Source organism: Cimex lectularius, unplaced genomic scaffold (assembly GCF_000648675.2).
Source record: "Cimex lectularius strain Harlan isolate CLEC.00 unplaced genomic scaffold, Clec_2.1 scaffold380, whole genome shotgun sequence".
Taxonomy (NCBI): Eukaryota; Metazoa; Arthropoda; class Insecta; order Hemiptera; family Cimicidae; genus Cimex; species Cimex lectularius.
The window spans coordinates 35,393-48,693 of NW_019392937.1; the positions used below are offsets into that span (position 1 = coordinate 35,393).

Genomic DNA, 13,301 nt, shown 5'->3' on the forward strand with positions numbered 1-13,301 from the left:
TTATATGACAAATAAAATAATCGTCAAACAACATGAGCAATGGGGGCGTCGGTGGCCGCAACGTTTTAGGCGTTGACACGACGCTCATCACTGCAAGGTAAAGGTCCCGAGTTCGAATCCAGCGGCCCTGCTTCGAACCCGATATAGTGTTCAAAAACACCTTAAAAAAAAAAAAAAAAAAAAAAAAATTACACATTAAATAATGAAGTCCTGTTATATTCGATTTGTATCAATTTTTTGTTTACCCAACATTAGACTATCGACTAAATTCAAACAATAGTTAAATGTTTATAATACAACCAGAAAATTCCAACCGTCATTAAAAGCGGAGAATATAATACCAATAAATAAATACACCAAGCAATAACAGGTGTAAACAATTATATTTTTTACCTGTTAATAATGAAGTAATAATGAATAATCCCAAATGTCTGAAGTTTATGGCTTTAGTAATGCTTAATTAGCTATTCCAAAAAGGGTTGTATATAACGTTACCATAAAATATTTCAAGTAATTATAATAATAAATTATACTATGTTATTAAGATAAAATTATCACATAATTAGTATTAAATATAACCATATTTTATTATTGTTACTTGAGAATCAGTGATTTAACTTAATTATATTTCGTTTTAATTGTTAATTTTGAACCCCATTTGAAATTTAATGAGCCGTTATTTGTAATTACCAATTGAATCGTTGCCTACTGAAACGTTCTCATGAGAATTCATTCAAGTCATGCTCTAGTATTGATCTGCTTTTGATAATAAAAATATTTATCATGCGATAATTAAAATTATTTACATAACTGTAGTTCTATATAATTTGTATACAGGGCGGAGTTAAAATTTGAAACAACAGGCGCTTAATACATAAGCATGAAGTTTATTTGTTGATTTATTGTATTATATTATGTTACTTATGCTTTCATATTGTATATATTTTGAGGGATTATTAGATCAGGACTGTCATCTAGACGAAAGGAAAAGGAGTGATCAGAGGAAAGGGGTGTTTTATTTGGAAAAGAGATTGGACCATTTCTGAATTGACAATAAAAGAAAACTCATGTGGAATATGTATATTCTAAGTCCTGTCAAGATCACGAATCCATTTTAAAAATGGTGAGGAAAAGTCATCTCTTCAAACATTTTAGAAGATGGCTTGTTCCTGATTTGATGAATAAAAAAAATAAAAACAAGAAGTTTTATGAACCAAACTTTTTTTAAGATTAGAAAATTGAAAATAGAATTGCAACAATTTTTTTAACTTAAATCGAAATGTAACGAAGTTTCAATAACTAATGTTAATTTCATTCTAACGGTTCTATATAATTATGAAAACAAAATGTTTTTCATGGTGCAAAAAACTTTCACGTGATGAAAAATTTATACATGATTTACATTAAAACCATTACTAGATACAGGGGTTTTATTTCTTCTGTATTATATGCAACATATTTTACATAAATTCTTTGTTTAAAACAGCGTATACAAAGTTAAAACTTTATAGATTTTTGTTTTGTTTTTTAAAACCCCATAAATTCAACGAATGAAAAATATTCTTGCTACATAGTAAAAATTAGAACTTCTTGTTCTAGTGCTCATATCGAACTGTCCAGCAACAAAACATTTGAATTTTTTGTTATTATCTAGTTACCCCACTCACTTGCCATCGAACGATTGTAAATTTTTTTAAATTGAAATTCCTCGTATAAAGTGAAAAAATATATAATCGGTATTCACTTTTCACATCTGATTAACCCGAGTAATAACTCGTTTACCATAATTATTAGTAAAAAATAATTACCCATTTTGAAAGAAATCAAAATATAAAACATTTCAACCATCAAGTATACTTTATAAAAAAGTGGTATATTTTTCTGTGTTTCCTGTATATTCCTCCGATACGTTTTCATTCTTTAGAACTTCAGAGCACAAAACGCTGCTCGCCAATCACATTTTCATCTTAAAACTGGTTGAAAAAGAACCCGTTTTAACTGAATGTTTAATGTAGTACTTCGATCATCCAGGATGATTGATATTCATCTTCTTGTGTCCTCATAAACAATGTGAGGGCACAGTTCATACAAAAATGTTCATGCAACATTTCCAGGCGCATTCGATTGTAAATAAACACTCCCAACACGACAGACAAGAATGACACATCTACACGGAAAACACACAATTTGAGCCCTGAAGATGATCGCAATAAAGATCGAAACGTTGGCATATTAACAAAAAATTTTTCTAACCGCTACGTCCACCAGACCGCACCTCAAGATCTCCAATTAATCTTTAAAAGAAATTACATTGGGCAATAACAAATCCCCATACAATTTATGGAATATCTTTTTTTTAAATTGAACTGTATTGTCATCATATAGAACCAAAGACGGTTTCTTTTAGCAAGCGTACAGCTTAGAATAGGAGGTCGTCTTTTTCTTTCTAAACTCTAGATCACAAAACGCATTAACCGGATAAGTTTATCTCGCAATTGGTTGTAAAACAACCCCTTCTTGATTGAGTACACCTAGTAAGCGAAGAGTATGTAATCTATACGAAGTAGTCCTTTCGAAATGGCCGGTAAACGCTATTTGGAATGTGAGAATGATGTTCCTCGAAAAGTTCGTGCAACGTTTTCAGGGTTCAGTCGAGAATTAAAAGTTTCCTGAAGTCGATTCTCAAATCCCATACTATTTGAAAATGAGCACTCATTGGCTGAAACCCAATTTTTTTATCTTCCTAAATTTAAGAGCAAAAACGCAGCTCTTGTCGTAGTTTATCTGGCAACTCGTGGGAACTTGTGTGCGCACATCTTGCAACCTAATAGTTTGGCCGCATTCTGTGGGCGCCGAATCGATCACCTACAGTGAGAACATATCCTGGAACGATTTTTACTAAATATCTGTGCATGAGTACATGTACATACATTTATCAGAAATATTATCCTCCGGCATAACGTCACCATAAAGTACAGCGATGGATGGGAAAAAATTATAAATATTATGAATATATAAGTATGAAATTATCCCACCAAAAGCAACATATTTGCGTAAAACAAATATATCTGTGCAAAAAAACTTTTATTGGATCTTTGCCAATAATTTTTAGCCTGGTTAGCTGCTGGTTTGGTTAGGCAATTCGGTGACTTTAATTTTGGGCAACAGGTATAAACGTTGCGAAGCGCCCTTAAAAACTAACCACATTTAATGGCAAAACATCACAGACAGAAACCAGAGAGAATGGGTAGTAAAAAAATAATCAGAGACAACCAAATATAGGTTCATAACCCGGTTCTCAAAAGGAAAAATTAAGACGACAAGTAATGCAAAAGACTATAAGAAAACCTTAATGATGATTTAAACCATTAGAGTTCGCGGTCCGATTGACGAATAACTTTTTTGAATTAATTAATATTTACGTAAGGTGTTGGATGAGATAAAAAGTCAGTGCCACGAGTGGGATTCGAACCCGTGACCTTCGGCTAAATACTGCTCTACCACTTGAGCTATCGTGACTTAGATCCATTCAGACCCTAACTTCCCATCACAACCCCACCTTTCGAATTTTCCCTCCTTTTTACAATTTTTCAAATGTCGTGTAATCTATTTGATTCTCGGCGACAAATGAAATGGCCACGGAGAGCTTTAGTGTAGATATGCTTCATTTAACTTATTAAATTCATTAGATTTCGTGGTCCGGTTGACCAAATAACATCTTTCAATTAATTTATTTTTAGGTTAGGTATTGGAATCCTCAGGGATATTTCCACAAATGAAATCAGAATTCACCCCCGCTTATTAATTCACTTATCACACTGGACTCGAATTTATGAATGACACCATACGGGTTAATTGTCTTCCGGGCTACGTTGAGCGTCATTGTGTGACGAGTGGATTTTTATAAGTCGAGTAGGATTGCCCGTGACATCTTCGTTATTAATCGACGGTTAATTAATGAAATAGACATGGAAAGAGTTCCCTGTCGTTGACGGAGAAGACCCACGAGGATTTTTTTTTTTTTTTTGAGGTTGATTTACTTGTCAAAAGCATAGCCTTATTCCGACTCCACTTGTCTCAAATATAGCCAGAGGAATATTATATTAGGTGTACAAAAGGAAAAAATGGCACCGCCTCGGGAGAATTCTCTTCACAATCGTCTCTAATATACAAGGAAATGTTTTTGAATTATTACGTCCCTTTTTTTCTTTTTAATGAAAATTTATTTATATCCTAGCGTTTATACAAAGCTTGCATTTCATTTAATTTTAAACTTTTTACCTTATCAAAAGGTTTCTTTCCTATTGAATAGCTACGAATTTAATTAATTGAACGTTATATCTCCACGCTTTTGATATTTTTACTGTTGCATACGATATTCCATTGCATCCTATTATCCAACATTATATCTATCTTTCATGTATTGTATTTCAATATGAAACAGATATAGAGATATTACATGTGGAATATATACAAATCCTTTGTTCCTTATTTGTTACAATGATTTTTATTTGTAATTAATCATAATAATTTAATGTTTTAATTCACTAATTTCGTAGTCCGCTTGACCTATTAATGTATTACAATTAATTAAGGTTTTTTAGTCGAGATAAAAAAGTCAATGGCACGAGCGGGATTCGAACCCACGATCTTCGGCTTGATACGCCGCCGCTCGACCACTTGAGCAATCGTGACTCGATCCACTCGGACATCAACTTCCCATCTCAACCCCACCTTTTGAATTTTCCCTCCTTTTTGCAATTTTTCAAATGTCGTGTAATCGGATTGGACTCTCGACGACAAATGAAATGGCCACGGAGAGCTTTAGTGAAGTATACTTCATTTCAAATCATTAAATTCAGTAATTTCGTGGTCTGCTTGACCAATCAATATATTACAATTAATCAAGGTTTTTTAGTCGAAATAATCCCGACATTCGAATCCCGCTCGTGCCATTGACTTTTTTATCTCGACTAAAAAACCTTAATTAATTGTAGTATATTAATTGGTCAAGCGGACCAAGAAATTAGTGAATTTAATGATTTGAAATGAAGTATACTTCACTAAAGCTCTCCCTGGCCATTTCATTTGTCGTCGAGAATCCAATCCGATTACACGACATTTGAAAAATTGCAAAAAGGAGGGAAAATTCAAAAGGTGGGGTTGAGATGGGAAGTTGATGTCCGAGTCGATCGAGTCACGATTGCTCAAGTGGTAGAGCGGCGGCGTATCAAGCCGAAGATCGTGGGTTCGAATCCCGCTCGTGCCATTGACTTTTTTATCTCGACTAAAAAACCTTAATTAATTGTAATACATTAATTGGTCAAGCGGACCACGAAATTAGTGAATCTACCAGTATTAATATTTTTGTTGGTCGGTTTTTTCTAGAAACATTGTTTACATACGTAAATAGGAAACAATAAATATTAATAAATTGTATTCCGATAAGTTATACAGATCACAATCTGTTTCCTTTTAATGTTAAACAAATTTAACTCTATTTTTTTAATTATTAATTGTAATCCGGCGTTCTTCTTTCCAACTGAGCTGCTCCACAACGAGTGAATTTTTTCCCTTGTGCATGAATATTTTTAGAACGGAATACGAGAACAATCCATCAGCTGTACACTACACAACAAGTTGTTGACATGAAAAAACAGACAACCTGGACATCTATGACGACCCTCAAAGCAACTTGTTGAGAGGTGTTAATCTACAAACCGGAAGTTAAATCTCTATACTTCTACCACTTCCCGTCTAAATACATCAAATAAATTTGCGCTTCTATCTACCAAGAACGGGGACAATCAACCACCTGCTCCAAAGAAGTCTAAAATCAATTAAATTTCTCCGATTGTGGCCTATGCACATTTACAGAAAGTTCGTAATACTACGGCGGAAATAAAACCGAAGCATTGACTTTTTTATGATATTGTAAAATTATCAGTTTATTGGAATTTAAATCAAATATTGAATTTCCAAAGTACAAATTAGAAATTATTTTTTATTACTTATTTAAAATTATTTTTTAATATATTTTTCTGGATCTAAAAAGCCTCTGAATTTTGTAAAATGAAGAGTTTACATCTTTTAGCTTTGATGGACTTACAATACACTTTTTTTAATCTACTATATTCCACGCAAAAATGTACCCATCCTACCACGCATACCATTCCAAATATTATTAAATGAAGATGTTTAATGTGAAATTCAATATTGTCTAGAAAATCCATTATATTTCGTGCTCCCAATGACCAAATAACTTCTTTTACTTAATTAATTTTAATGTAAGGTATTGATTGAGATAAAAAAGTCAGTGTCACGAACGGGATTCGAACCCACGACCTTCGGCTAAATACGCCGCTGCTCTACCACTTGAGCTATCGTGACTTCGATCTACTCAGACACCAACTTCCCCTCTCAACCCACCTTTCAAACTTTTCTCCTTTTTACCATTTTTCATCTAAACCAATACCCCACATAAAAATGAATCAATTGTCTAGAAAGTTTCTTCAAAGCGATTCTTTTTCTTCAAGTTCGTCAAAGATTATCCAATGTTTAAATTTTATAGGTTTTCGCCAGTATACAGTTGGTCTAAAACCATTAATACACTTGTGTTGATTTATATAAGCTCAAATCTGCACACTCATTTACTGATTGAGCCCATCATTGTCGCAGTGCACCGTAAATTTTAGCATTTGCAACTTACAACAAATTTCCGGCAGGCCTCGAGAATCAGCCTGGAGTCTGATCGTTAACCGTCCAGCCCCGAGGTTGGTATCCAAGGTTATCCACATATCATTTCTTCCTTAACTGCAGGGCTCAAAGTGTTTGTCTTCTGTGTAATTGTGCCATTCTGGCGTGTCGTGTTGAGAGTGCCCTTTTAATTGGTGTAATTTTTGTGTTAATGTCTTAATGTTTTTGATGCTCGTGGTGATTTCTATGTTTTAAATGTTTCGTTTGAAATTTATTGTGGCTTTATGTATGTCGTTATTCTGGTTGGCTGTGTTACTGTGGCATTTGTGAAGTTAAAATTGTTTTTTATGTGAGTAGGAAATACCTTGTGTTGTCTGCATTTCAGCAAAAAAGTTCTCTGGTTGATAGAGTTTCTTCTCATTGTTGGCGATGTCCTTCAGAATACTTTTAGCTGTGTGTCCATATGTAGTTGAAATTTGTTCCTAGAATGTTCTTCGTTCTTCTCGTGAAGAAATGTGTGGTGATTAAAGGCCGTTAATCGATAATTATTCAGTATTATATTTTTCTGAAACCTACATCACACCGCATCTCACGATTTCTGAATAATTCTTGATTAACGGTAATTAATCACCACACACTCCTAAATACATTATTTCGTTTTTACATGCCATTCGCTCAGTTGGAATAGCAGAGTACTCGATATTCCTCCATCACCAATCACACCTGTTGTATAACTAACCCAAAAAAGGTCGATGGGGTGCTCAATATTCCCCGATCAACCCTCATACATAACACCTTCAGGTGAATAAATACATTCACTTTCAAGCACATCCTATGAACACAAAACTATCAGTACTATGTACAATAAAACAACCCAGTTATCTCCAAAAATCGAAACAGGAGAACTAGATCAAGCGTGCTCAAGCACGATTCTCAAATCGCGTGGCATTCATACATGCCCTCATTATGAAGCAATCGCACCTTTCAAGTGGTTGGGACACACCGGTCAACCTTTTTTTACATGCTGAAACATTTAGAGATGATTAATTTTTTAGAAAAATTCTATCACCGTGCTTTTTCCGATTCTCAGAGCAAACCTCTTTCTATCACCGTGCTTTTTCCGAATCTCATAGCAAGCCACCCTCTATCACCGTGCTTTTTTCGAATCTCAGAGCAAAACACTTTCTCTCACCGTGGTTTTTCCGAATCTCATAGCAAAATACCATCTATCACCGTGCTTTTTTCGAATCTCATAACAAAACACCCTCTATCTTAAATAGAAAGTACTAGAACATCGAACAAACTAATAATGGTTATTTTTATTGTATTTTGTTGTTGAAACGATCAATTGAAAATATTGCTTAAACTAACATTCATAACCACTCAAAATAAAAGTGAGCGAGGAAGTAAAATTTACTTTACCCTTCTTTCACGTGTCGTGGGCAAGGGGTAAACCGCATTGAGATATTTTCACATATCGGACGTCTTAACAACCTCGGCATTTTCTCGAAAGTATTTTTTTTATTGCCTTAAATTTATTTGGGCAGTTTATTAGCCCGGCGAAAACGTGCTCAAATCTGCAGCAACTTTGATGAATAAACAACAACTCTTTTTGTTAGGCAAGAATAGCATTACTCACAAGATATTAATATTAACATTAATTTTTATACATCAAAAGCATCCTTACTTTGTAAAAAAATGCTCCGTAAAATTTCTAATACTTCATGAAAACATTAGGGAAAATTGGACTTAAATAAAGATGACAAGTACTTTTATAATGTAACAACCAAATTCAAGTATACACATTTTTTATATCAATATGCTATTTTGTGTATTCTTGCTTGTCTTTGAATGTCGAAAATGGGAAATAGAATTTTAATTAAATAGGTTGGATGCTCCTTGGCTAAGAATGGCAGAGAAAAGGTTACGTAAAACATAATTATTCTACAAAAAAGCTTTAAAACTATTATCTAAATTAATTTACCTTTATCGTACAAACACTTACCTGAATGTTACGGAGTTTCAGTATGGAACCGTCTGGATATAGGTCTTCCCAGAAAATCAGTCCAGGCACCATCGGAAAGAGGGCTTTGTTCTTCGTCCAATTATAACCCAGTTTCCTTCTCCCAGGCTTGTTAGACGTAAAGCAACGCATGGTCAGGTTGCTTCCCTATTAAAACGACAAATGCTAAATGTCAACAGATATAAACTAAATAGTTGGTTTGGTTCGATCTTGGCTGTTATTTTGATTTTTTTTTCATTGAGCAGGTAAGGATATTGTCACACACCATGAACACGATTGTCGAATCATAGATTGATATTTTGTTAAGTTTCTGACATAATGGATCTGTAGTTCTGTTGCTTGCCAACATTTGACAATTTTTATATCCGTCGTTAATATCACAAAGTTGGCCAAACTAATAAGCAGAGTGTACCACCAACACCAACCCGCTACTGAAGATAGCGACAAGCCGAAATGCTTAGACCAAACTTTTGCTTTATTGAATAGTTTTGAAGCGTTCGAACAAATGTTTATAGCTCAGTGAGTTTTCTTAGTGAGAGAAAACAGGGCGGATAAGAGCATAAGAATTAACAATCGGTTAACAGTGCCTACATTCATAATTTAAATAACTTACCTTTTGAACAGTTGAACTCATGGGAGATACTTTCACCTGCAGTGGCTGTATCACGGAAAGTCGGACGGATTTGCATTGCTGCACGCCCCAATCGAATACCTGGCATGTGTAGTCGCCTTCGTCAAGTGGATGGGCGTTCGAGACTAGAAGGAAAGACTTACGCCGCTCCGAAGTGTCCTCGGGGCCCGTCGTGACGGATATGTTTCTAAAAAGAAAAAAAAATCATATTTTGTCTTTCCCACTTTATATTCTGAATAATTGGTACTGAAGAAAATTAAGAACATTAATTCAAAGTGGTAACTTTATTTTATACATTAACTTTGAAACAATAATACATTCGGATATTAGGTAATATTCTACCTATTACTTTTGAAAATACGCCCATATGAAAGGACATTGGGTGTATTCAGGACGCTGAGATTCGAACCTGGACCCTAATGAGTCGTCGTAGTCCTGTTAGGGTCGTAAATATTTAACGTAGGGGAGTGACCGTTTATCAGAGGAACAGCTAGTATTTTCCTACTTTCATTTTAAGGCCACTCTACTAGATGGAGTTTAATCAAAAAGTTTATATATGTGCTTCAGGAATCTGCGATCTACCATGCAAATCCAAACAGGTTCAAGTTTTAGAAGTTTTGTCGTAAGTACTGGTCCTTTAATGAGTACAATTCCATGGTACCAAGGATTTGTTTTTAAACCACTGTCTCATAGATCTACTTTTTCGCCATTTGCCATGCCTCTAAAGGGTTCTTTGAAGATAGTATCTTCATCGAACTTTCCTTGGCCTAATTATTGTTATCGTTTCCCCTCAATCCTGTATGCTCTGGTACTAAAACGAGGGTTATTGGGTAAAAACTTCCCATCATAATGTTTAGAATTACAATTACACTAATTTATCATAGTGCAATCCTAACAATTCAATGATATGTACAATTCAAATTGATTTAATAATAATGATTATGAGAAGCAGGCATAGGTCATCAATAAGAACTGAATTAAAATAATAATCAATTCATACTAAATAATTATATTCCATTTTATACGTATGAAAATATGTAATGTATAAATTTAGTTTATCTTTTGAAACAAGCCCTGATTATTTGGAAATACATCAACGACAACCTTGCACATAACTTGCGTTTTGTTCCTGTTAATAACCACGGGTAATCACGACCTTTGTGATAACCCTGTTAACTCTGTTAGTTTCTGTTACCTCGAGAAAAATAATGACGTAGATTTGTAAGAATTGGCTACTTAACATTTCTTGATCTAGGCCAAGATTAGATGTTAGGTCGAAAATGGAGTCACATTGCTCCGTTTTATCCGTTAGGGCGGAGGTAACCAACATGGCAGTCTTGAATTTAACAGCTGTTTTTTGTTTACACGTATTTTTATTTTTAAATACGGCTTAATTAAATCAGACCAATACATTTCTTTTGTTATTTTCTGATCTATCCTTATACTCTCATTCATAATAGATACATCCCCTATCCTATAATGTTGAAGGCTGTTAGACCTTAACTTCTAGCGTCTTATAATTTCACACAAAATAAAACCAAAACAAACAACAACAAGCCTTCAATGACTGTTATAGCTTTATTTTTGGTTCTCCCAATCGCCACGCGCAGCATTGCGGAAAAATTAACGTTTGACATGCTAAGAAAAGAAGGGGGCGTTCTCGATCTTACTGGACATTTCTCTATTCGAGTTAACACTAGATAACATTACAATTAATTAAGGTTTTTAGTTGAGATGAAAAAAAGTTAATGGCACGAACGGGATTCGAACCCACGATCTTCGCCTAGATACGCCGCTGCTCTACCACTTGAGCTATTGTGACCTCGATCCACTCGGACACCAACTTCCTATCTCAACCCCACCTTATGAGTTTTCCCTCCTTTTTGCTATTTTTCAAATGTCGTGTAATCGGATTGGATTCTCGACGAAAATGAAATGGCCACGGAGAGCTTTAGTGAAGTGTACTTCATTTTAATCATTAAATTCACTAATTTCGTGGTCCGCTTGACCAATTAATTGGTCATTAAAACTCTCCGTGGCCAATTTATTTAGTTTTTTAATGTTGAAATGTTTTGATAATATTAATTGAAAAAAAAATTTACGCGGCATCATTTATTTGTACAAAGCACGGATGAAAAACAAAATGTTGCGGAAACGGCTTGTTATTCTCCGCAGTCAGGGGGCATATCGCACGTAGGATTGATGGGCCATGTCGTAAACTCGTGGTGTCACGTTTTAAGAGACACCGCTTCCAAAGAGCATCAAATATCCGGAGTTATATTTTAAACGATCCATTCAAAATACGTCAAAGAGATAGACAAAACGATTTATGTTGAATAAAGGCAATAATGGCAAAAGAAAATTAGACAATTTTGTCCTGGCGGGTTAGCATACACACTTCAATTTGTCTGTTGCCTAGCATGTTTAACATCAAATTATAATGTGTGTCCCTTAGCGACCTGTTGTTTCATAATTTGTTCGTCGTGAGAATCGGTCAAGAATGAGGTCGTTTAGAAAAACTCCTTTTTCATGTTCCGCCGACGTTTCGACAGTTAATCGGTCCATTTTCAGGGCATAAAGTGTAGTGTTATTCTTGTCGTGTCATCCCGAATTTCTGTGAAAGTGTGACGACAATTTCTCACAAAAATTGTAAATGATGGATAAAGGTATTTTAATCTCGACCGGACCTCTCGTCCAAGACACCCATTAGTTGGGTTGAACCCTCCAGTCGGGGAGTCGGTGGCTCCAACGGTTTAGGCGTTGACACGGCGTTCATCGCTGTAAGTTAAAGGTCCCGGGTTCGAATCCAGCAGTCCTGCATTCCAGGCCGACATACTTACGAATTTTTTTTAAGAACAGCACCAGAAGGTTCAAATAACCTTGTAGGTGAAATACCCTCGAAAAAATAATAATAATAATAAACCCTCCAGTATGACAGAACTTACTTTACTTTTATTGAATTCTACTTGCTAGTGTTATTTAAAGTTTTTATGAGAACAATATTTCAATGTTTTTATTAATATTGAATAAATCTGCATTGCGTATTGTGCAAAAAAACATACATTTCACGAAAATTGAAAACAGTCAATACGGTCTGGTCTTCGAATTGACATATAAATTGTCAAGCCAGGTTTTTTAAAGTAAAATAGATTTTCTAAGTTTTATTATTATATGAGATTCCTATTAAATGTTTGACTAAAATATACAACCACAACAATTTCAAACAAAACCAATATAGCACCACAAGAATAGCACCATACTTTATGCCCTGAAAATGACCCGGATAAATGTCGAAACATTGGCATTAGAAATGAAAAAATTGTTTTCTAAACTACATCTTTCTTGACCGCTCCTCACGACATCAACAAATGAAATTAAAACAATATCAATATTCTAAATACAAATGAACCAATTATAGTGATTGTTATTTCTTAAACTATACATTATTCAAGTAATTATAAAATATAGTTACCTGATAGCAATGGATCCGTTAACAGGAGCACCGTCTTTGAACCAACGGAACTGAATTCTCGACGAACCCTGGGCGTGACATGTAAAACGAAAACTCTCGCCGACTCTGACTTTAGAATCTTTTCGATTCAAAGTCACGTCCTGGAAATAAAATTGGAAATTTAGTGTCAATTAATTATTTTGAGAACAATAGAAGTTTTGTTGAATTTGTGTTTTTCATATGCTTATCATATAGGTTAAAAAAAATTTGGTTCTCTTTCAAAAATACTGCAAATAACACTGACAAATGGAAATCAATACTTGATATTTGGCTGGTATTTAATCACTTAAAAAGTCTTAAATGGCTTTTACTGAAAAGCGTAGGATGATTTCATGAACCTAAAGGGTTGTGTGGCTAGTCGGCTTACGTTGTTTTAAACGGATTGTTTTTGTTATAACTTGTTGACGTGTTAAGCGTTATTTAAGTTTATGATCGGATTG

At 34.4% G+C, this 13,301-nt stretch overlaps 1 protein-coding gene across 1 annotated transcript in view; it reads right to left on the reverse strand.

Moving 5' to 3' along the window:
• LOC106671005 overlaps positions 1-13,301 on the reverse strand; it is a gene marked incomplete at its 3' end in the record, with an annotated part of 156,615 nt that overhangs the window by 27,116 nt on the left and 116,198 nt on the right. The window contains exons 9-11 of the mRNA XM_024229416.1: positions 12,823-12,962; positions 9,333-9,537; positions 8,702-8,866 (exon numbers count right to left, since the gene is read on the reverse strand). Of these exons, the coding sequence (XP_024085184.1) occupies positions 8,702-8,866; positions 9,333-9,537; positions 12,823-12,962 (510 nt within the window). The remainder of the gene's footprint in view (positions 1-8,701; positions 8,867-9,332; positions 9,538-12,822; positions 12,963-13,301) is intronic.